Source organism: Xiphophorus couchianus, chromosome 1 (assembly GCF_001444195.1).
Source record: "Xiphophorus couchianus chromosome 1, X_couchianus-1.0, whole genome shotgun sequence".
NCBI lineage: Eukaryota > Metazoa > Chordata > Actinopteri > Cyprinodontiformes > Poeciliidae > Xiphophorus > Xiphophorus couchianus.
The window spans coordinates 12,172,214-12,196,353 of record NC_040228.1 but is presented as its reverse complement, the minus strand read 5'-3'; the positions used below and the strand labels follow the sequence as shown (position 1 = coordinate 12,196,353).

The 24,140-nt window shown below is 40.3% G+C and overlaps 1 protein-coding gene across 6 annotated transcripts in view; it reads left to right on the top strand.

Annotated features, from left to right (window-relative positions):
* Positions 1-24,140, top strand: part of casz1 (castor zinc finger 1) — a 95,550-nt gene that overhangs the window by 59,503 nt on the left and 11,907 nt on the right. For 4 of the 6 annotated variants that reach the window (XM_028041069.1, XM_028041149.1, XM_028041235.1 and 1 more), the window contains 9 exons: positions 27-924; positions 3,439-3,504; positions 8,501-8,597; positions 11,064-11,228; positions 14,020-14,192; positions 15,489-16,354; positions 20,455-20,587; positions 21,863-21,926; positions 22,927-23,084. In XM_028041069.1, coding sequence (XP_027896870.1) covers positions 27-924; positions 3,439-3,504; positions 8,501-8,597; positions 11,064-11,228; positions 14,020-14,192; positions 15,489-16,354; positions 20,455-20,587; positions 21,863-21,926; positions 22,927-23,084 — 2,620 coding nt within the window. The remainder of the gene's footprint in view (positions 1-26; positions 925-3,438; positions 3,505-8,500; positions 8,598-11,063; positions 11,229-14,019; positions 14,193-15,488; positions 16,355-20,454; positions 20,588-21,862; positions 21,927-22,926; positions 23,085-24,140) is intronic. The other 2 variants (XM_028040985.1, XM_028041291.1) reach the window with 1 other exon arrangement.

The window sequence follows — 24,140 nt, the reverse complement described above, 5'->3', positions numbered from 1 at the left end:
AACTTTTTTTTATTTTCTTTGTGCAGGAGAAGCTTCAGCCCTACGGGACTATGCTGTCAACACCATGAATAAGTTTCTTGGGATGTTTGGTTATGATGACCATCAGGTAAGGGACGAGGTGACCAAGAAGATCGGCTTTGATGCTGTCAAAGCTACCTCAGACCCATCGTCCCTCAGCAATGCGGAGGACTCGCGCAGCCCTCGCTTCTCCAAGTACGAAGAGTACATCCGCAAGCTAAAAGCTGGTGAAACCCTCCCTTGGCCCGTGCACGCTTCCCCACCCAAACCGGATGACCTCAACTCCAAACTGACCCAAGAAAAGAGCGCTTCGATGCTTCAGAGCTCCGGCGGCCTGCCGGGGGTGGAGGGTCAGATCTACCACTCCAGCCTAGACCACAAACAGTCGGGAGCAACTCAGTTGGGCAACTCTCAGCCGCCCAATTCTTCCCACGTACAGAACATGGCCTCCCGAGCCTCAAAATACGATTTCTTCATTCAGAAGCTAAAGATGGGCGAGAGCTTGCAGCAGCAGAATGGCAATGCTTACAAGCGACCGTCCAAGTACGACCTGGAGAATGTCAAGTTTCTGCACCTGTTTAAACCCGGCGAGGGCAACCCAGACATGGGTGGTGCTATTGCCTTTAAGACTGGTAAAGTTGGTCGTCCTTCCAAATATGACATCCGAACAATCCAGAAGCTAATACCAGGAAATCCAGAAACTTCTTTGATCCCTAATGTTCTGGCTACGGCACCAGGAAACCCTGGAGCTCCTGGGGTCCCTGCTGTTGGCACGACTGGGGCCAACCTTGCTCCGGGGCTGACAATGGACCAGGCAGGACACATAAGCTTCAACGCAGCTGATTATATGAAGTCCAGCTTTTCCAAGACTGACTCTATAACCACAGGCACTGTGTCATCAGTGAAGTAAGTTGTTTTTTTTTTTTGCCATTTTTATGTGATACAAAAAATATCTCCTCTTTAACTTTTATTGAAATAAAAAACATCTAAATTTCATACAGGTAATGAACTTTATAATCATACTAAGTTTCCAGATCTCGGATATTTTTCTTAAGATTTTTTTTCATAATTAAAAAGAATACTGCGCTCACTCGGTCTGGGAATCCAATTAATTTTGTTATAATACAAATAGAATTGCTGGACTAGAAGGTGACAATAGCCTCAATAATAATAAAAATGTTAAGGTACATTAAGTAGTGCTAAAGTTTAAATTATTGCTAGACAGTATACCAATGAAGTTGCCTAAATTAGCTTAGCATCACTAAAGTAGTGCTAAACTGAGAGTGCAGTCTGTAGCTTACTGAGTAAACTGAGCTTACTGAGTTTTAGCATTACTATAGCTTGACACTAGCAAATTTGTATTTGTGCTAATCTAATTTTTTTTAATGTGGAACTTGACTAACTCACATAGCCTAAGCTAGCTTAAAGTAGCATAGCACTATTTTAGATGAACACTGCTATAGTATGGCCAAGACTTAGAAATGCTAATCTGAGTCAATTGTCCTAAAATATTTGTAGCACTTTTGAATTTCTTCATTTCACATTTTAAATTTCATGAAAGCAGTCAGAACAATACAAGAGTAGCTTGGGGAAAACCCTTATTTTTTCTAGTTTATAAAATTATACCAAAAATAGTCTTTTGTGCTTTAATGTTATCATCCTAGATATGTGTCGCATTTATATTGCAGAGACAGTCAATACAAATAATAATTTAAAACAGCTGAGATTCTGTGTAGATCAAGTTTGGGTGTGGGTTGTCAAAATAGATATGTGGTTTATCAAGAAATTGAGGAACAAGAAAAACAAAACCAAAAAAAAAAAAGTTGAAGCAATGCTGACTGAAACACAGTGACACTATTTGCACCCGAACACCAACCTGTTATGTTTCTGTCACTAAATATAGAATCGACTAGTTTTGGGGGTATTTGGATAAAATACACCAACATAAAGATAATTTAGGACTTTTTTTTTTACAAAGGAGATAACATCCTCAATTACTTGCTGCATTTAAAATAATGTACTAATTATTGTACTAATTACACAACAAATCCTTCATTTAAAGTTGACTAATAGAATTGAACAATTCCAAACATAGATTTCTCTTTTCCTTGCACCAATGGTCTCTGAGTGCAGCCCCCTCAGAGCTAATGTGATGCTCACATACAATTTAACTGCTTCTGTGAGTCAGTTAGCCAAACGCAAAGGTAATTGCTACCTCCGTAGTGTGAAACAGCGCATAACGCCCAATATATCCACGACATTATGAGCTGCGAAGGCGCATGAAGTGTTTACTCTCCGTAGCACTCCATGGAGACTGATTTAGCACAGTCATCGCAAAGTGACTGACTTCTTTCGTTTGGCTAGGGTGTAACAACTCTCCCTTTAATTACTTCAGAGCCACGGCTAACCTCCCGGTGAGTCGCAGGGGCCGGCTCGACGCTGCCTGATGAGGGCACTTTAAAGGAAGCAAACGAGGGGTTTGGGGAGCTCACCTACAGCTGTGTGCATTAGCAGTAGGAAGGAGCTTCCAGAGTCTGTTTGATTGGTTGTGACCTCGTCTCTACTCAGCCAGGACCTATCAAAGACACTGTTTAAGAGCCCTCAGGCACCTCTCCCTCAAGCTTTGGCCTTTGCCAGGTTGGGGGTTCTGCGAAGCGGCAGTGTTGGCTAACTGACCCAGTCTGCTGCTTGTAGTACACGGGGAGGAGGAAGGGGCGCTGGGTAAAATGTCTGGCAATGTATCCTCCCCTCTGGGCCAGATTAACCTCAGGTCATCCCCTGTGTGGAGCCGCTCACATGGAGCTAAATGCCACTTGCTGAGCGGGAGCAAACATGACCAAATCTCTATTAGGGGTTTTTATTCTGCTGCCAGCTTTATGAAAGGAATCACAACACAGGTGACAAAAGGAAAACACCATTCCCCCTCGCGCCTCTGTAATGTGATGAATTCCTCTTTATTTCCTGCCCTGAAATGAATTTGTTTGAGCCGAAGCTAACGTTCTATATATCAGCTTCTAGAGGTGTCTTACATCTTTGTTTACGCTGATTCCAGACAGATTGCAGTAAATTTGACATCCACATTAGAGCTAAGGCCTCTGGGGATTATCAGAAAATACTGTTTTTTAGATCTTTTTTTTTATGTTTGCATACTCTCTGCACAACAAAAGATTAATGTCCTTTTGCTTCCGTATTTTGGACTTTGATTGGTTGGGAGCCAGTGCATTGCATCAAAGTACGCACCTTCTATCTTTGATTCATAGCGTGGCTGAAAACGCTGTTATGCCACTGGAAAATACATATTGATAGTGCACAGTTTGGGAGTGGCTTTTAAGAAAATATTGTGTCAGTTTTTTCTTATTAACAACCGACATGCCTGCCTCACTATTAATCCTGTCTGTTTGGTGTTTGCTCTTGCATTAGGAATGGTCTGCCGCCTGATAAACCCGCCAGTGATGACATCAACCTCTACCAGAAATATATCGCTAGGTATGCAAATCCCTCCTGGTGCAACAATCAATAGAAATTTGCTCAAAACATAAAGAGATCTTTTTAAATCAACTGATACAGCAGTTTGGTCTTCCAAGTAATAACACCGATAAGGAAATGATCCATAGGGAGTCTTAAATATGAGAAGAGTAGTTAAATGTTGATGAAATGGAAATAAAAAAAACATACTGTCATGTGCAATTATATGCAAAACATAAATGTTATTTACAGTTTCCTATTTGGACTGATAAGGATAAAAATGTGAATATTATGAAGGATTTCTATTGAGGTCTAAACTTTTTTTGTAACTCAACATGTTTGTCATCAATAGCCATTTTTGATATTGGCTCTTCAACCAGGGCATTGTAAAATCAGGGGCATCTTGATCTTTTTCAGGATTAGGACCACCTTTTCATATAATTTCGGAATTATTAATATGAATGAATGAAGATCAGATGTGGGGTTCCTCAGGGCTTCATTCTTGAGCCACTTTTCTTCAGTTTTTAATTGCTCCTCCTATTTTAGATTATGGAATACTAATCCTTTTCCATATTTGCACAGAGGATCATAGATTATCTGTTCAGTTCATTTTCATAATGTGCAGCCTATTTATTGACTTTTGGTTTGCAGCATTCCTTTTTTTTTTAATGCAATGCTTTGATATTATTAGTCTTTTTTATTTTAAATGGGTTTTCTACCTCTGTTCCTTTATTTTCTTGTAAAAAGCTTTGCGAGTGAACCACGCTTTGATTAGTGGTCAGAGATTTTAATTAGTTAGTTAGATAAGTGGACATCAAATGTTCAGATTTCAGTTTATTTTGTTTACGTATTTATTTTTTTTGCTGAAAACTTTTTCTCACTCTTTAGTCCTGAATTTGGGCTCATTGACCTTTATTCAATATGACATATTATGATCCCTGATGAGACCAAAAATAAATAGGATTGACCTGCTGCTGTTAAATTATTAATTAAAGTAAGGTAGCTCTATTTTCTTATGGTACACAATGCGTAGATTATACAAAATAAAAAAAACATCAATGGTAAATGCAGGTATGAAAGACTACACAAGCAGTCTGGTATAAATTGAAGGATTGTCAGCAGGGTACACCCCAAAAAAGTTGAGCGTGAAACAAGCAAATCTGCCTAAGTACAAAATGCCAAAGGCAAGAAATGACCAACACTAAAGTCATTTACAACAAAAATACAGTAAACATCCAAGAAGGGAATGTATCTTATATTTCGGCAGACATAACATCTAGTTGAATTCATCATCACTAAAAAGGTGATCATCTTTGTCTGTTTAGTCTATATAAAAAGGGAAAAAAGGCATTTGAAAAGCCAAAGTGGCTTTGGCATTAATGATTACTTCTCCAAGCCATAACATGAAGGGCACAAATCAAAGCCTTGGCACTGACAGAAACACACATGTGCGCGTCCTCTTCTGCACACTCGCTCGCACGCACACACATGAAACCCCTTCCTTGGACTGATTACATTTTGCAAGAAGATTTAATTAAGGAATTTTTAATGAGGCTTCTGCTGGCACTGCCAAGAACTGTTTTGATATTTGCGCTGCATAATGCATAAAATTTGTCTAAACATCTCGGCAGTTGATGCACGGGGAGGTTGCAGATAAGCCCAGATACAGTTTCAATTTCCGTGTTGGGCTTGAGAAAAAAAAAAGAGAGAGAGAAAGGAAAAGAAGAGGAGGGAGGGGAAAAAATGGAAAAGGAGGGCTCATAAAAAGGGCAAATGTAGCAGCAAGATGGGAGGTAGAGGCAGGGGAGGAGGATCTTTTTAAAGCCCTGGATAATGAGCGCAGAATGTGACAAAAAATTGGCTTTGTAAATATGTTTTCATCCAATCCTGCAAAAAACCAGGGGGTGAGGGGGAGCTTTCTCATATTTCTCGCACTCAAGTTCGGCTCGCAAAGATGTTCCTTGATGGTGTTTAGGTGCAGTTTCTGCTCTTTAAATGCTTTCATGCAGCCACCGTTGCCTCACCACTTTGATCTGTGTAACTCTATTGTAACTGGAGATGCTCTGCAATCTCTGTATCGTGGCGATATTAATATTTAATCTGCTGCTGAATAGCAGAGGCCCATTAGGCCCCCTGACGCGGCAAGTGGGAATTGTCCAGAGGCAAAGTGATACAGCTGGGCATTGAGCAGAGGGTGGACTGTAGTCTCAGAGGGGAAAGGTGGGGGGCTGTGCGTGTTAATCATCGTGGATGTTCATGTATATATGTGTGTGAGACTGCCTTTATAGACGGGACATATGTTGGCTCTTTTCTGCAGTCTGGTCGACTCTTGTTAAAAGAGCCATCAGGCCTTCTGCTGGGGTTTTTGGAAAGAAGGCTGGGCCAATGTATAGGCAGATTTTAAGACCCCAGGACACCTGGGGTCCCCAAGAGAGACAGACATTGTTACAGAAAAGGTCGATAAGTGCTACTTTTATACACATGCATGAGTGAATATCAATATATCAGAATAGCATGGAAAAGTAATTAAGTTTTTTGAGAATGAAGGTCACATATCACACGTCATATTTTATATTCCAGTTTATTTCAAGGATTTTGTTCATTTTGATTGAGCTATATAAAATATATTTTCAGTAAATAAAAATATGACATAACACCAATAAAAATTTGCTTTTCTTTTCCATACTTTTTTCTTCCTCTTAATTTTGCATTGTTATGCTTGGGTATGGCTTTCTAGGAAAAGCCAGCTTCTCTAGTAAGGATTTTTTGTAGCCTCCCTCCATCTTTAGGGTCACTATATGCTAAACTACTACAATCTTCTGTAGGCCATAGTAATATAAAACTTCAATACAAAAATATTTTGATACTCATTTTATTAGGAGCTGAGATTTGGGGTTTTATTACATGCCATTACTTTAAAAAAGTAGGTATAGATACTTGAATGATAATTAGGAATAAATATGGTGCCTCCCAAATAAAATTCTGCTTCAGGACGCCTAAAATCTTTGGTTTGGCTGTGTTTAAAAAGACACAAACATCCACACTGTCAACTTAAAAGCAGTGCTGAATATGCTGTTCAATTAACTTAATGAACTCAGCAAAGTGATCTGTAAATGCAGCTCTGGGATAATCCTAACAAGGAAAAAAAAAACAGAAAGAGAGATGGAAAAAATATTACTCAGCCCCCTTTTCCCCCTCTCTCCTCGGCACTACAGCAGATGGAGTCCTTGGCAGCGGCAGAGCAAATGTTTATTTGTGTGTTTTCACTGGTAATTGGAGGATTTTAACAGTCGTCATTGTCAGGCTTATAATCACCACCATAAAAGTGTCTGCTCGACAGAAAAAAGCTGCTTGTTTTAGACTAAAATTCCAGTTTTTTGCGCTTTTGACAGGAGGGAAAACACACAGAACCCGACCTTTTACCTTACAGGGCCAAATAGTTGTTTACCTGAGGGAACGAGGAATTGATTTGACAAGGACTTTTCACAGCAATATAAAGAATAAGAGTCCTTAATGTGTCAGCGACTGCAAAGAGAGAGAATAAAAAGGTTTTAGAGTAATAAGTGTCTCTTACGGCGCCATTGGAAATAAATGAAGATAATTTGGTTGAAATTGGTGTGACAGACGGGTAATTTGTGGCAGAGTGTGGAAAGCAGCACCCAGTTTGAAGGTGTGAGATTCGTTACTTTGAAGGTGACATCTGAAGACGAGCGAGCTACCTCTGAGAACTCAATCACCTGTGTTGTTTTTTCTTCTTCTCCAATTTCTGGTAATTTTAATGATTTATCAGCAAATCGTTCTTCATTTGCTGTTGATCATTTTTGAATCACATCTCTCCATGTTGCCACATTATATTCCTCTTTCCCCTCAAAGTTGGCAAACATAACATGTAATAGCTTTTATTTAAACACGTAATCCCCCCGCTGTAAATATAGTGCTGGTGCTTATTGGTTATAACTTTGTTCTGTAACATTTATTTATTAATATTTTTGATCATGTTATTCTGACTACACGAAACATTATCACCCACAAGCAGTTTAGTAGTTCATATTTTATTGTTTTGCTGTTCTGCTGTCTATGTTACACAAACAACAAGAAAAGGATGTGGGACCTACCCACGCAAGTTGCATATGCAATTTACAAAAGCTTGTTAGTCAACAACTTCCAACATTTTTACGCCTTGTCCTATCTTTATCCGTATGCGCTCACCATCATTTCTTAATACATCCTAATCCATCAAATATTTTGTTACACAAAATCGTAACTATGACAAGAACGTCTGTGGTGAAGTAACACAGTCGCATCAAAATCAAAGTAGGAGTAGGAGTCGTTGAGCGTGCCCTTTAAGCTTGCTGCTGTTGCGTCTGATCTGCTTGAGGTCGAGGGTTAGGTTAGAGGCTAAAATGAATCACAGTGATAATGGATTTTAAGTTTTGTAGCAAATATCCATTTATTATAAATCTTTTTGAGGCCCCCATAATCTCCCGGGGCCCCAATCCACTGTCCCTTAAAGGACCAGATAGAGGCTGCACTTTTAGTTAGACTGAAGGGTGACGTTTCTATGAATTTCTGTGTAATGGAGTGTATTGAGAGCAACACTTTCCCTCCCCTGCACAGGGGAGCTAGCTGGTCAGCTAGCTAGAAGAATGCTACAAAAAAAATCAGTTGTTTGAAAAAATTTCCAGATATGAAAGACATTCATGGTTTGAGACCTGACGAAACACCACTAAGAAAATGCATCTTTAATAATACATCTGGCAAGCTACATGAGTTTATTTTTAAAAAGCTATTTGTACGATTTTGTTTTAGATCTTCATGTGTAAAAAAGTGGTACTCTATATGGTATTGTATTTTTGTAAGTGTAACTAATAGCGAGAATCTTGTTTTGATGCTGTGGCAGAGCAGCTTCAGGTTCACCTGGTCCAGGCAGCAACATGGGCAACCTAGGCCAATTATAACGAGACAGAGATGACAGCGTTCCATTATTAATGTGGTTTAACATGTCCTGTGTTTTCAGGTTCTCTGGAAGCCAGCACTGTGGACACGTGCACTGTGCCTACCAGTACAGAGAGCATTACCACTGCATGGACCCTGAGTGTAACTACCAGGTGAGCGTGAGTACTTTATCACTTTTTATGAGCATGACCTAAATGCAAATTTGAAAAGGCCACCCTTATTGGTTTAAAACCTGCCCAGGAGCAATAAATGGCATGGTTTATTTTAAGACATCAGGGATGATTTAAAGCTAAAGGTCTGAAGGACCCAAAAATGGGATGTGGTTCTCCGAGGATAGACAAATAAGACAGGATGTGCCTTTTTTTTTCCCTCGGTGGGTCACACCCAGCCAAAGTTTACACAGATGAAAGGTTTGTTGGTCTAAGGCCTGCTGAACAAGCTGCGGCTGTCCAGGTTTCAGTCATTCTCAGGCAGAGCTGTTCTAATAAAACTAAAATATCATTTTTTATCTGCTTACTTACTGTTGTTTAAATACACTGCCTCTGCCTTTAATCCAATCTCACATTTCTAATCTTTTCCTAGTTCAACAGCATGTCATGTACGTGCACAGGATGGGAAAAAAACATAAAGCAGATCATAAAACAGACCTTGTTTATGCTGCAGCATATGGCCAATGAGAGAGAGGGAGCCGAGTATTGAGTTCTCCTTTTTTTCTCCTAATTTTGTTTCTAAATGAAGCCATCTTTAGTTGTAATCTTCTGTCTGCTCCCGATCTAAGGAGATTACCCTCGGATAAATATTGTTTATGTTGCGATGAGCATCACAGGGCTAAGCTTTCATTTTCTGCATGAATTTCTCTCCGCCCCCGGCCCCCCTTTCAGCAGCCTGACGGGACACATTCTTGGAGAACACAAAGGAAAATCATCTCATGTCGTTATTTAGAGAGTTAGTTCAGGTTATCACGGCAATTTTCACGGTCAGCTCCACATTTCTCTGTTATTTTTGTGCTGTGTGGAAACATAGATATGCTCTGGAAGCCAGTTCTCTGGATGTCAATACACAGGAAAAAAAAAAGGACAGCCACAGCGTGATGAGCAGCCCCCTTTTTTTTCAGAGCGATAACTCATGAAATGTTACATGACACACACTCCTGGAATATTATCCCACTGCCAGCCTGCGGGCGATTGGCTGAGTCCTAACATTCTCCTTTCATGGGCTTGTACATGAGCGAGAGTGTGCATCTTGCCACACTGGTGGGAATCCTAAAATAAATGTAGCAAGTGGCTCCCAACCTTCATCACCACTCCACTGAAAATGAGATCTTTTTCCCAGTCAGCTCTCTCTATGGCCTATTTTGGACGGCTTGACGGATCGAATGTACGCTGACCGCGGCTCAACTCATCTTCCGGTCATCAGCCATCATGGCACGGCAGGAAAAAAAAAAAAAAAAGTGCACGCACACTACCCGAAGTCAGGATTTTTGAGCCGAAAAAAAGGAGGGGGGGTGGGGATTAAAGAAGTGACGGAGCATTCATCAGTTAGATTAAAACTCCTAATGAAGTGTGCACTGCGACGGAGTCAGACATCTCAGAAACATACAGTGGGAAACAGTCCAAGTGTGATAAACGAGCAGCTGTGTGAGATCTTAGGTTTTTAAGAGGAACACATGACACAAAGCAATTACCCTACTTTGTGCAGCAATTAGTTTCTTTTTAGTATAGTTCTGTTCTGTTGTTTTTTTCCCCACTCAACTGCAGATAGATATGGATTAAAGACAGAATTGTCTCATTGATTTAAGCTTCTCCTGTTACAGTTTCTTTAGCATCAGCTTAAACCCAATTACAGCAGATTTGGTTCCTGCAAGTCTCTGCGGAGTGATTCTTTTTTCCCCTTCTGTTTCCCCTCTTCCTGACTCCTGGATGTGGGAAACATTTTTATTTATATATTTGTAATTTTAGAGGGCAGGTCCCTAAGCATATTCATTCATCATTACAGCTGAAACCTGCACCAACCAAAAGAGAAAAAAAGAAAAAGGCAAGCGTGGTGCTTTAATTAAAAACGGAATCATATCTCAGTGAATTAAAAGGGAAAATGTTTTTTTTTCTTTTTGGTTCACTTGTTTGTTTCTGTTGTCTGCTGTTTCTCCCCTGTGAACGTCTGAAACACCGTCTGCATGGAACATAATTTTCTCCAGTGCAAAAAAAAACAAAAAACAACAACAACAACACCAGAACTGTGATCTTGCATGTCAATTGATTCATCTTAATGTGTAAATAAAAATGCATTTTGTTAGACAACAGAAAAAAAAAAGAAAAACAGAGAGAGAAAGGCTGGTTGGAGAGAATATTTGGTGCTTTCCAAGAGCCTTCAAGGCTCATTTTGCAGAGTAAATCAATAAGCACAGAGACTGTCATCTTTAAAGAAATCCTGATCCTCTTCCCTAACAGCGTGAACATCCCGCCCCGGCTGCCAACTGGCTTCTGCATGCTGCAGCTGCTGCCTTCACAGAGCTAAAGTGACTTGTTGCTGATTCTGTGACCGGTTTAAATAAATGCCAACCTGTTGCTGTTTATCCCTCCTCCTCCTCGTCCTCCTCCCTTCCCTGTTCCCTTACCCTTTTGCAGAGGTTTACCAGTAAGCAGGATGTAATCAGGCACTACAACATGCACAAGAAGCGGGACAACTCCCTGCAGCATGGCTTCATGCGCTTCAGCCCCCTGGATGACTGCAGCGTCTACTACCATGGCTGCCACCTCAACGGAAAAAGCACCCATTACCACTGCATGCAGGTACACTGCAGCTCCCCCTCGCCCACCTACACACGGCCACAAACATGTAGGGTGGGCATGACTTAAAGCGCACAATATACACAGACATGCAATAAAAATTTAAAAAAGCCCTGCAACCTTGGTTCACCATGCATGAATAACACACAAATAACTCGCTGCTGCAAGGAAATCCAAAATATGCTTAAAATAAATTAGTGTGAGGTTAATCTGCAACAAGCGTAGGATTGAAATGTTTTACACTTATTAAACCCAATTTTCAGCTTTAAAAAGTCTCAACTGTGTTTTTATAGTAGGTCATTTACAGACTGGGAAAACCCCTTGTAGATTTTCCCAAATTATCTTTTTTTAAATTTTTTTTTTACAGATTTTACTTCCTGATTACAGCAGAAAGTCTTTTGAATTTTCTACCAGCTATGTTTATCTAGAATAAATCTGTTTAGATCTACATGATTGCACTGCAGGGCCTCCGGCTCTATGTTTGGGGTCGCAGACCTCTGCCCCCCGTCTTACACCCCTTGCAGCTTTTAACAGGTCTCCTTCGAGGATGATACTCTGTTTAGCTGCACCACCACAAATAGAGCTTTGAATGCAGAGCAACAAGTTACATTTGACCCAAGCACATTCAGAGATTTATGGAGGACATTTGTAATAAATTTTCTGTTTACGGTTCGTCTGACCTGAGCTTTGCACCTTTGTAGCTCCTTTAGCGTTACCATGTGACTCTTTGCAGCTTGATTAAAATATCAAGATGCAAGACAGTGAATCATGGTTGATTATTATACTGAGATAATATTTATATTTTCTGGTTTCTGAAGACAAATGGTTGAACTGGGTTCTTTTAGGGGTGTTGGTGGCTTTATAGTGTTTTTTATATTTTTATTTGAAACAATTAAAAAAATGTCCTTCCACTGCACAATTATGCACTACCTTGTGACGCTCTGTCACATTAAACGTCAATAAAACAGATGAAAGTTTGTGGCTGCAGCGTGAGAAAGTGTGAAAAAGGTCAAAGGGTATCATTACATTTCAAGGCGCCGTGGTTAGACTTTCATTACTTCTTCCATCAACTTTTTCTCAGCCATTCACCCTTCAGCGTGTGGTTTTTTTTTTGGTGTTTTTTTTAAAGGGAATTAAGATCTAAGCGCTTTAATTGAGCATCTACCACCAGCTTTTTGACAAAGAGTAGTGTAAATTACCAAAATTTGGTTTGGAAACAGTCAATATCCTGTATGGAGGTGATTGTATACTGTAGGTGTATTGTTGTGTAAAGTCAAAAATCACCAACTTAGACAGTTATGTTTAACTTGCTTCAGCTATGCAGTAGAATAAATATGTTTTGTAAATCATGTAGATCTTAAATGATTAAAAATGTAAAAAGTTATATTAAAATGCACAAAAACCTTAATTATAGAATATTTACAGTGAAAGAAAGACTCTATACTTTCATAAGAAATAAAGCTTCCCCAGAGTAGAAATGCACATACACACACAACCCAAAAATATTTCTATATTATATATTTGAGTAAATGCAATGAAAATGAGTCAGATTCTGTTGGCTCTGACTCATGGATTTACAGTTCTGTCTTTAAACAGTAGCCTGGGAAAGAATGAAAGAAAACTTCCAGAAACCAAATCAAAATGAAGAAATTAAAGCAAGTGAATAGATGTGAAGCTTCGGCGTGTATCTGTTCTCCTCACTCTCTCACTCCTTAATTGGCATGGATAAAATTTCCCTAAGGTGTTTATATAAACTACACATTTTTCATCTTTTAGTACCAAGCAGCCTGTTGAGGATTATTCCCCTCCTTCTGGATTTGTTTAATTTTTGTTTCATCTGCTTATTTTCAAAGTGTCACTGCAGCAGGGCAGCCCAGGATGGCTCCACACACACACATATATATATATATATATATATATATATATATAATATATATACTTTTTTTTTATACCTCTCCGACGGCGTAATTGTTATTAGGATATTTCAGCCGTTGTTTTAACAGTCGCTGAGAACCTGCAGATGTTGGCATCGGCTGCTCTGATTTAAGAGGGGAAAAAGAAGAAAGAAGCAGAGTGGCGTTTTCTTCATTGTTTGACTCGATATGGAGAAGTTGCCACTGATGATATACAATCGTTCCTTTTAAATTCAAACATTACCTCGTTTTTTCCCTCTTTGTTGCCTGTAAGGAGTCGTTTGTTTCCAGAATATTTTTAAACTAAAGATCAAGACAGTCATCTTACTCCTGTGGTTTCCTTCTGCCCCCCCACCCCACCACCTCTCTAAACCTTCTTCTTTCTTTTTTTTTTCTCAGTGTTACTGTAAGCTGGTAGCATCTCCACCATCACGTTCCAAATCTGAATTTCATTTTCTAAAAGGCAGCTTCTGCCAGGAAGGTACTGTAGTTTCACAAGCCTGCTGTGACCACCACCTCTTTCAGTTACTACCTTTTTCTTTCCAATTGTTACAAAGATGACAAAGATTGTTTCCCATTCAAAGGGTTAATCTGAAACCGGTGACGCTCACATGTGCATCACCACAAATTAAAAGTTGAATGTGAGAAAACAACCCTCTTCCACTCATTTCTAGGGCACTAGCATTTTCTTAACCACAGTGCGCTCCCTCTTCTGTACCCCGCACTGTATATCAGATATCTTTAAAGTACCGCACTTCAAGAAGCTACCTTTTTTTTTTCTTCTTCAGACCTTTCCTCGCAAACCGAAACTCTGATGTGCGCTGTCGGCCCAGATCTCGTTTTCCATCATCATGCTCTGTCTCTCTCTCTCTTCTCTGTAGGTGGGGTGCAGCAAGGTGTACACCAGCACCTCAGATGTCATGACCCACGAAAACTTCCACAAGAAGAACGCCCAGCTGATTAACGATGGCTTCCAGAGGTTCCGCGCCACCGAGGACTGCGGCACCGTTGGCTGTCAGTTCTACGGCCAAAAGACCACGCACTTCCACTGCAGGTGATGCACGTGGTCAACAATGCGAGCATGAAGAGTTTAAATGCTAAACAAAAAGATCAAATGTAATCGGACTTCTGGCAGATTTAGGTTTGAAGGTAGCTTTTAGTTTTATGAGATGAGTTTCTTTTAACTGGAAGTAATATATCCAGCCACGGTCCTAAATTAAATTTGATATAAAATTTGTGGAGGGAGCCAAAGATTAGGGTGATGGCAAGGAGGCCTGACAAACTTAAAGAGTTGGATCTTCACCATCACCAATGAGAAATAGTCTAAACAGCAGTGGAGACCCACAAAAAGCTGCTCTTCATTTATAAGAAGAGACTTGATTGCTGTAAGTCTAATAAAGACTTTTACACTGAATATTAAGAAGGGCATAAATACTTTCCAGCTTCCCATTTTTAAAAGAATAGTAAAAATAATCACTAATTTATACTAAGCTTCTTGTATATCATTTTATTATCTTGAGCAATGCCTGTCTTATTTCCTTTTAGAAACAAACTTCTTGGTTGGATGAAAGAAAAAATTAGATCTATATCTATATTGATTAGATCTATATTGAGATGTAAGAATAACTTGACTATAATATATATAATTTGGTCATATGAGTAAAGTTGTGAAATCCTCAAATTTACATGAAATAAAGTGTAATTAGAGAACACTAATACAAAAAAATCTAATCATGCGTAATGGCATAAGTTTTTTAGAGTGATATTTAAATATTCTTAAACTTTAAGCATCAAACTTTTGTTTTTAAGAGTATTTATTCATATTGGCAATAGAAATGCTGGTGAAAATCATCCCTGCAGTCTGATGCTGCCAACACCATGTTTAATGTTGGGGTTGAACATTTTGCATTTAGGCTAAAATGTTTCATTTAGGTCTGGTAAAATAGCATCAAGTTCTTAATGTGACAAACAATACAGAAACATTAGCCGAACATTTAAGGAGCTTTATGGTGATTAATTCATCTCAGTAAGAAATGTGTTATTTGAAAATAAGCATTCCTACACCATGATGCTGCCACCACCATGTAAATGGGTGGAAATGGAGTGTTCATGCTGATTTGCTCATAGTATTTTGCATTTATTTCATAAAGGTTCAACTGGTTTTAATGGATTTTACTTTTGCATCTTGCACTTTCCTGATACTTATTGGTAGTGAACCAATATTAACCAATTATAAACAAAATGAAATCCCAACAAAATGCATCGAAGCTAGCTGCTTTAACAGGAACAGGGACATTTTCAATTCCTTTTAGGCGGTTTTGTAACACATTCCTATTAATTATTTGCACAGGCGTCCGGGATGCACGTTCACTTTCAAAAACAAGTGCGACATCGAGAAGCACAAGAGCTACCACATCAAGGATGACGCGTACGCCAAGGACGGCTTCAAGAAGTTCTACAAGTACGAGGAATGCAAGTACGAGGGCTGCGTGTACAGCAAAGCAACCAACCACTTCCACTGCATCCGCTCCGGCTGCGGCTTCACCTTCACCTCCACCAGCCAGATGACCTCCCACAAGCGCAAGCACGAGAGGCGGCACATCCGCTCCTCCGGCGTCATGGGCCTCTCCTCCACCTTCCTGGCCCCGAAGGACGAGCAGGAAGAGTCCAGCAACGACGACCTGATGGACTTCTCGGCCATCAGCAGCAAGAACTCCAGCCTGAGTGCCTCGCCCACCACCCAACAGTCCGCCACCGCGCCGCACTTGTTGAGCACGCCCACCACCGCCACCGCCTCCTCGATGTCGGGTCACAACCTCAAGCCCACCCAGTCGCTGCCCGGCGCGGGCCAGCGCATGTCAAGCCTGCTGACTCAAAATCTGCCCAGCAACATGCCGGTAGCGCTCGCTCTTTCAAACAGCGCCCTGGCCTCCTCCAACCCATTCTTCCCGCTTCTGCCGAGGCTGCCTCTACAGCCTCCCCCGACGGCCGCTGGCCTGATAACGGCCGTGTCTTCTGGAGCACACTCCATGCCGACCGACTCTCTGACCCAGGGCGGCTCCTCCGTGGGGGGAGATGCAGCCATGGCACCCACTCCAACGTCCTTTGCCAGCTCTTCCATTATGGAGAAGATCTCTGCAAGCAAGGGTCTGATATCACCCATGATGGCCAGATTGGCGGCAGCTGCCTTGAAACCGTTAAACAACATAGACACAGGTAGGTCGCTTTAAACGGACAACTTCCTTACAGTAGGTCAGAATATGGTCCAAAAGTTAATTTATTTCAGTAAAAAAGCGAAACTCATAGATTTTTAGAGGGATATATTTTAGACATATATATCTTTTCATTTTGATTATTATATATTAAAGTTAATAAAAGTCAAAAAAATGTTAGAAGGATGCAGCTAAAGAAACTTGCTTTTCAGAATGCTGCATGAAAGCAAGCATGTTAATGGAAAACTGAGTGAAAGGAGAAAGTTTGGTTTAAAAGATGAACTACCCTCAGGGATAGCTACAGTCTAGAGACTGTTGCTCAGTGGATTCTGTGCTGTTTTTCAGATCTGATAAGAAGCAAACTTGTATTTTCATTCTTAAATCAAGGTTCCAAAGTCTATAGGAAATGAAGAGCTACACAATCCACATTGCTTGAAGTCTTGGAATAAATTGCTCTAAAATCTTCTGGTAGTCCAGATCAAACTATCAGGATTCTACATTTCTTGAACCACTTGTTCCAGCTTGTGAATTTCCCAAAAAACGCTTAAATTGGGTTTGCTTTACAATCCTCTGGTTGTTCCTGGTGCCTGTGCATCTTTTATTTAACAACACATTTTCCTTTCACCAAGCTTCCCATACATATGTTTGGATTCAGCGCTCTTTGGACAGCCATCTTCTTCATCAGTGATTGGTTGTGGTTCACTCTACTTGTACATTATATCTGCTGGACAACTGTAATGCCAATTGATTGTGTCAGCCACAACTTCACATTTCCTTATTGGAAACCCTTCCATGTTGGTTTCTGAGAAAGTGAATGTTCTTTGACAGATTTCTGAAAGTAATGCTTTAAAAATCAATTTCATCTTTAAAAATATTCTAACTTATCGAGATAAGGTTTAGATGAATCATTACTGGTCATAAAATTACAGTAAAGAAGGGGAGATACAACAATTTTGCACTCAGAAATCACACAAGTCAAAGGTCAAGCACTGTGTGTTAGCTTATATATTGGTGCTAATACATTACAGTTGTGCGTTTCTGCTTTTGTACTTGGAGACAGAAGCATCTCCTTCCTGAGTGTGGACAGAGCAGTCAGAGTGCACTCAGAGGTCAACTCTACAGCCATCCCAAAAATAGAGGGAAAAGCCAGGAGAGCCTGTGCTTTCGGGCTTAAAGGAACAAACCAGAGGCACGGTGCTCTGCTCTGGCTCTGTTATTGTGTTGATCGCTTGTTAGATACCCACAATCCATTTGGAGATAAATGCGCTGACAGGGGGAGAGTAGAGCCTGTAAAAGTCTCTTATGATGTTCAGAGTGGGGGGCTCATGGGGCTTGTGTTGAACATGTTTCCTCATCATTGGCCTCTTATCTCTGTCTGCGCTCGTTCCAAGCAAATGGAGGTGGAATGAAATTAAGTTGAAAAATTGCCAGAAAAAAAAAATAAAAAGATTTTTATGCGCAAACTGATAAAAAAAAAAAAAAAGAAGAAGTGAAATCACTGAGGTAGAAATGACTCAAGGCAGCAGAGCGAGGAAACAGGCTCCGATACAAGGAAGACGCTCATCAACAAAGTCTTTCTGAATTTCTAGAAACCTCCGGTTTTGACGGAAACATGTCAGAGTCTGCTTAGCATAATTCAAATAAGTTTTGGAGGTAATTGGCTTGTCTGTGTTTATCATATTGCTCCAAACAAAGCCCCTTTCGAAAATGAAAATAAAGCGTTTAATTCTGATAATGGACTGTGGAGCGTGGCGCCGCATTCATTTAGAGCGGGTTCTCGGTCTGAGCAGGTGGGGGGTGGATTTTAAACGGGGGTCGCTCCGGATGTTGGTGGAAGTGGGGAAGGATTATGATTCCTGCTGGTGTTCCCAGAGCAGGACGGGCCCAGAGAGAGAGAGAGAGAGAGAAAGAGAGAGCCAGGGGCAGCTGCTCTGAGCTGAGCCCAGCCTGTCAGGCTCAGCTCCACCTTTTGGGCTTCCAGCAGGTAGCAGCAAACTCTGCTGGGGGTGGGAGGCACCTGCTGAGGGTGGGGCCTCCACAGATGGTCCCTTCTCATTTCAGACACACCGCTACAGCTCAGATCTGTTCTTTCAAATACCTCCTCCCCCAACCTCCACACACACACGCCACCACAGTCTCAATCACAAACATTTTTGTAAGAAAAGTTGGTGCATCGCAGAATGGAGGGGTAGCTGTGGCTTTGTTTCTCATATTTGCTTCAGAAAATGTGTGAACAGGACATTTGGGGCTAAAATGAGGAGGAAGTGGTTTGTGCTTCTCTGTCAAAAAGGTGTGAGAGAAGTCATTGCGTCAAGGCTATTTTTCACAGTGTTTATTTTCTCATCTGGTTGTGAAACTTTGCCTCTTTTTTGCAGTAAATTGAGCCTCTTTTCCTGTTTCTGCATTCAGTATTTCTTCTTTTTTTAATTAATGTTCCACTCTAATTTACCCCTAAGTGTTTTTTTTTTTCCAGAGATTCAAGCATCTGAAGGGTTTACTAATTAGACGCACAGTACAAATGATCTTTCACAAGCTCTGTATCTTATCCGGAGTAATTACATGGTGTACATTATTCCTGGATAATTTCCAGAAAGAAGCTGCTTTGAGTCAAACTCATTTGTTCTCCCTCCTTGGGAAGTGAATAGAAGAAAAATAATAATAATAATGATTTCATGAAGTGCATCCAAGTCTTTTTTTTCTCTATTTAAAAGTCAACTTATCATCTGATTTATTGAAGTATTATTTTACAGAGCCTGCAGATCATATGCAGATCATGCAGTTAGTGGCTCTTCTTGATGGAATATGCTCCCGTTTTGTCTCCCAGTTGATTTAATTGTCAATGACAAGGCAGGATTCATCTGGCTAGTTAATTTTGGGCATTCTCTCATCAAGTTGAAGGTTTGGGAGGGGGAGGTGAAGGGATGGGAGGGCTGGATGTGGACTCTGGTAAGCATTTGGTGACCTCAAACCAGAAGCATTATTGTCTGACTGCTATTTTCCCTCTAAGCCCCACCACCCCCCAGAGCCCCTCCAACCTCAACCATTGTCAAACTGAACTGACACTGACACTGACACTTCCCCATCTACTAGCTTTCAGCTGACAAGGCCCAAGACTGGCTTTTCCACTCCTATTCGGTCTGATATGTCTCTGGGTCATCTTTTAGCAGGAGGAAACTCTCCTTGTTTTTTGTTGTTTCCCCCCCCCCTCATCATAGGCTGGGCTTGCCCCATTTTTTTTTCTCTTTCAAAAAGGAGCGGGTCCTGACCAGGGCATACACTTGGATGCCCATGACCTTGCCTGTCACTATCCCTGATTCCTCAACACCAGAAAATGGCTGCTGGTGCACTCCAGCTTTAGTGTCCTAGAGGTTAACCCAGAGGTGCCTCACCTCCCACATATATTTTTTAAGACAAACCTCCACTTCTTGTCAGCCAGAGGCTCGGCTTTCTGTGTGTAGCCTGAGGACAAATTAATATTTCAGTCCCCCGGGATCGGGAGGGGGACCAGAATTCACCTTCCTGTCAGCATTTCTACCTCAGGTCGTCCCCTGCTGTTTATTTATTGCAATTCCACTCTGCTGTCCGCTGAATACCTATTTGGCAGAGACGGTGATAGAGAGGTCACAATATTTGAACCAATCTGATTGGCTGTCAGCTCCAATCTGACCGACATGGCGCCCCTGTTCCTCGTGGGTATGCTTGGTGGCATTGGCCGCCATCCGTTGTCAGGCCAACGTGAAAGCCAGAGAAAGTGGGAACGGAGGAGGAGGATATGGAGGAGGAGGGGCGGGTGGCCAATCTGAGACTGCCACTTTCCCTCAGCATTAGCATCTCACTTAATGACCAGTTAAGAGGCAGCCTGGCAAATGAGTTGTGACAAGTGCTGCAGAAAAAGGAGTCTTTTTCCCTCATATCTCCCGCCTCTCAATCACCGTTTAAAAGGCTTGACGGCCTGACATAATTTCGCAATAATTATCACTCGGAGTATTCTTCTCGGGCCAGGACAGAAGTCAGATTGGATCTTGTCACAGCGTAATAATGCTGACCAACAATAACTTTGTTGTCTCTTCTCTCCTCTGCCTCGTCTTTGGCTTGATTCCTCAGGGAATGGGCAGTCAGGCTCCGCCAGCCAGTTTAATCTGGTTCAAGTGAAGCAGGAGCCTGTGGACGGTAACGCCGGCGTGCCGCAAGATTCCCAACAGGAGCACAGCCTGGATCTGAGCAAGAAAGACCACAGGTATACAGACACTGCAAACAATCCCAATTAGGGATGCAGCAATTAGGATTTTGTGGACAATTTTAAGTTTGTGTTCTTTATATATATAAGCAGTTTTCGTCAGTTACAAGTTATCCTCAAGAATCATTTGAAAAGAGAATTACAGTCCCATACATAGTGGTTGAAAGCTCAAAGGATAAAACAGACTTAATGGACTCCATTTAGCCTTCCTGTTATCTGCTTCAAGTCTTGCTCTCTGAAAGCAAGGCTTGAGAGAATAAGTCTTGAAACCTCACCGATGTTTCAACATGTAGAAAATACAGTCTTTACTTTTGAAAAAAAATAATAATAATTTGTGAGTTTTTGACCAGCCACTTTGGTCACAACTACCCAAGCTAATTTTTTTTTTTCTGCTCATCTTTAAGTGATATGTAGATTGACTTTTAATCTTATGTTTATCAAATTAAACATATTATCTTATAATATTTTCATATTGTTGCTTTATAATGCTATAACATGTAAATATGATAGCATGAAAATGGTATAAAGTTTCACATTGTCACAGCATTAACACAAAGATTTAAAACAAAAATATTTAAGATGATCTATTTTTTAATACTGCTCAAAAATACATTGATTATTACAGTCAAACTATAAAGTTTAAAGTAGTAGATGAGTAGGGCTTATTGGACACAATACTCTATCAATATGCTATTCTGTTGTTGCTAATGATGCACCAATCATCATTTTATTACTGATATATAACCCTTGTTTTTTGTGACCTGCTGACACCATTCATTTTAGCAATTTCTCATTTCTTTTCAATTATAAGAAGATACAAGAAAATAAAACATTTCTAGCCCAGCTACCATTAGCAGTCAATTAGTTTTTAGGAGCACAGGTAATGTCACATTGTGTGCAAGACAGTAGTGACTATTAAGCAAATGTTTTTAAATTCAAAATACTGATTTCACATAAGTGATTTTTAGTCACCTTTGTCAGAATGTGATTAAAAAACACTGAAAAATCAAATGCGTCTTTGTTTATTTCTACTTTAAATATTTATTTTCTCCCCCAATTCAAACACTTCTACATAAGTCAATTTATTTTCATCAAATTGATTGATCAGTGATAAATCAACTCCTATTTATCAATAACCCTCCACCCTGCACCATGTTTCTCAGAAAGACAGCATTTTTCTTCTTCATTATACTTGCGTACCTCCTATGATAAATAGTAATATTTACTATTCTCATGCAAATCTTGACTAAACATTGTTCATTTTCCTTGTTTCAGTAATGAATCAAATGGACACCCTGTACCGGGGAATACATCTCTTTTATCCTCGCTTATGAATAAGGTAAGATCCATCCATCAAACGCCTTTCATCCCAAGACAAATTAGCGGGACACGGAGGGGCCTGTTTGTTTTTTAATGTTTCACCGCTAATAAGATGAGTTTGTATCATTTAAATTTTCCAGCCATTTTTCATACATTGTAATTTTCGCTGCACCTCTCACAAATTAATATAATGAAGCAGTAGCTCGGTGCCATGCCAGATATATAGAGATGTTTGTTTTTTGATGAGCTGTTCTGAACTTGCCTTCCATTTTTTTTCTCCCCCCCCCTTTATACTTTAACTTCCCCGCCTCACTCTGCATTTATTTATAGAGTTTATAAATTATTTGATTAAAAAGTCAAGGGAGTAAAAGAAAAAAAAAACCAAGAAGGCGCTGCCCTCATTTTTTAACAAGTCTAAATGTGAGCGTATGGAAATTTAAATGTTTGTGTGAAGATTAAAATGGACACGGTTTTAGCTATAAATCTTATCTGACTGATATAAATGCGCTGGGTGGTTTCCATCACCTTGATGATGTAATGGCAGATTAGTCTCACTTTTTTTTCTTCCTCTTCTCTCAACAACTGATCAAGACCTCCTCCCACTTACTGTATGCTTCCCTTCCTCAAACACTCGTCTTCTAAATCTTCTTCTCAGACAGCTTAACTTCAGGCTTACAGTCAGTAAATACAAACAGCGGAGTTGGAGTTGTCTAACAGCTCCACTGTTGTTGTGTCAGACTTCTGGGGTTTTGATTCGAACCACCACATCACATGAAAAGGTTAACATATGCCCCCGGGGAACACTTAGCAAATACGCCTGGCCCGAACTCAAGCAGGCAAGAAACAAAAAAAAAGCCTGCCTGTTTGTAATCCTGGCTGCTCTCTTTAGCTTTGCCAAATTTCGGGTGTATTTGTCGGCTCGTTTTCATGCTCTCGCTAACATATGCGAGCGCTGCGCTCACGGATGCTCTGCCAAAACGAGGCGGCTGGCAGCTCATTTGCCCTGTGTGTTTCTGTAGATGTCCCAGGTGAACCCTGCCCTCTTCAATGCCATGAACCTGAAAACTGAGCTGGAGGGAGGCCAGGTCCACGACACCTCTGAGGCAGCTCAGTACCTGCACAGAGTGCTGAAGAGGCCAGAAAACACCACTGAGATCTGGAAGACATACCTCCGCAGGTAAAGCAAACAAAAAAACACTTTCTGCACTGCGAAAAAAAGTATTTGCATCCTCACAGAGTCAATACAAGTAGTTTTAAAAATTTCTGTTGTGAAGAGAAAAAAAGCTATCCAAACACGACTGGCCCTATGAGAGAAGCAATTGTCTGTTACACCTAAAAACTGGTTGTGCCACTCTTTATAGCGTCAACTGCCATTGACTGGTTTTGTTGACTGGAAATGAGTCTTTTGCGGCACTGCAGAGGAGTTTGGGCCTCTCTTCTTCACAGAATCAATTCAGTCACAATTGGGGTTTTCTGTAGTATTTAGGTCACATTACAGCATTTCAGTTGGGTTTATGACGTTTACTACGCCACTCCAAAACATTTATTTTAGTTTTGTTGACCCATTCATAGCTTTGGATCAGTGTCCAGCTTTATAACCCATTGTGTACCTGTGGAGATGATGGTGTTTTTAGTTGTTTACTGGCAAATGTGGAGTGCCTTTGTTATTTTAGTTGGTTTCGTTTTTGACCTCATGGATAAGATTTTGATGTACTCTTGGAGTAATTTTGGTTGGTTTGCTATTGCTGAGAAGGTTGATAATCAATGTTTTCTCAGTCTGGTTTGCTGGACTTTCAAATGACTAACTATAACTATAATTCTATAACTCTTTCCAGACTGATAGATATTTCTGAATTTGTTCTTATATCTACTTAGATCCTAGTATGATGTGTTGTTTTTTCACGTCTTGTTGTCTACTTTATGCTGTCAGGAAAGTGGTATTACGTTCTTTCTTGAATCTTAAGATGAGGCAGTATTTAATCATCATTGTTGTTGGGGAAGCTGAAATCAGATTTCATGTGGTTAATCACACTAAATTCATGATCTAACAAAGGGGTGTGATTTTTTTGTACTTTTTCACTAAGCTAAGTTGGTTCAGATAGATTTTCCCTGTTGATGAGTAAAACCATCATTTAAAAAAATTTTTTTGTTTGCTCGTATCTTTGTCTTGTATTAAAATGACTTTGACGATCCAAAACATTGAAAAGTAACATAAAAACGAAAACAGCTGAAA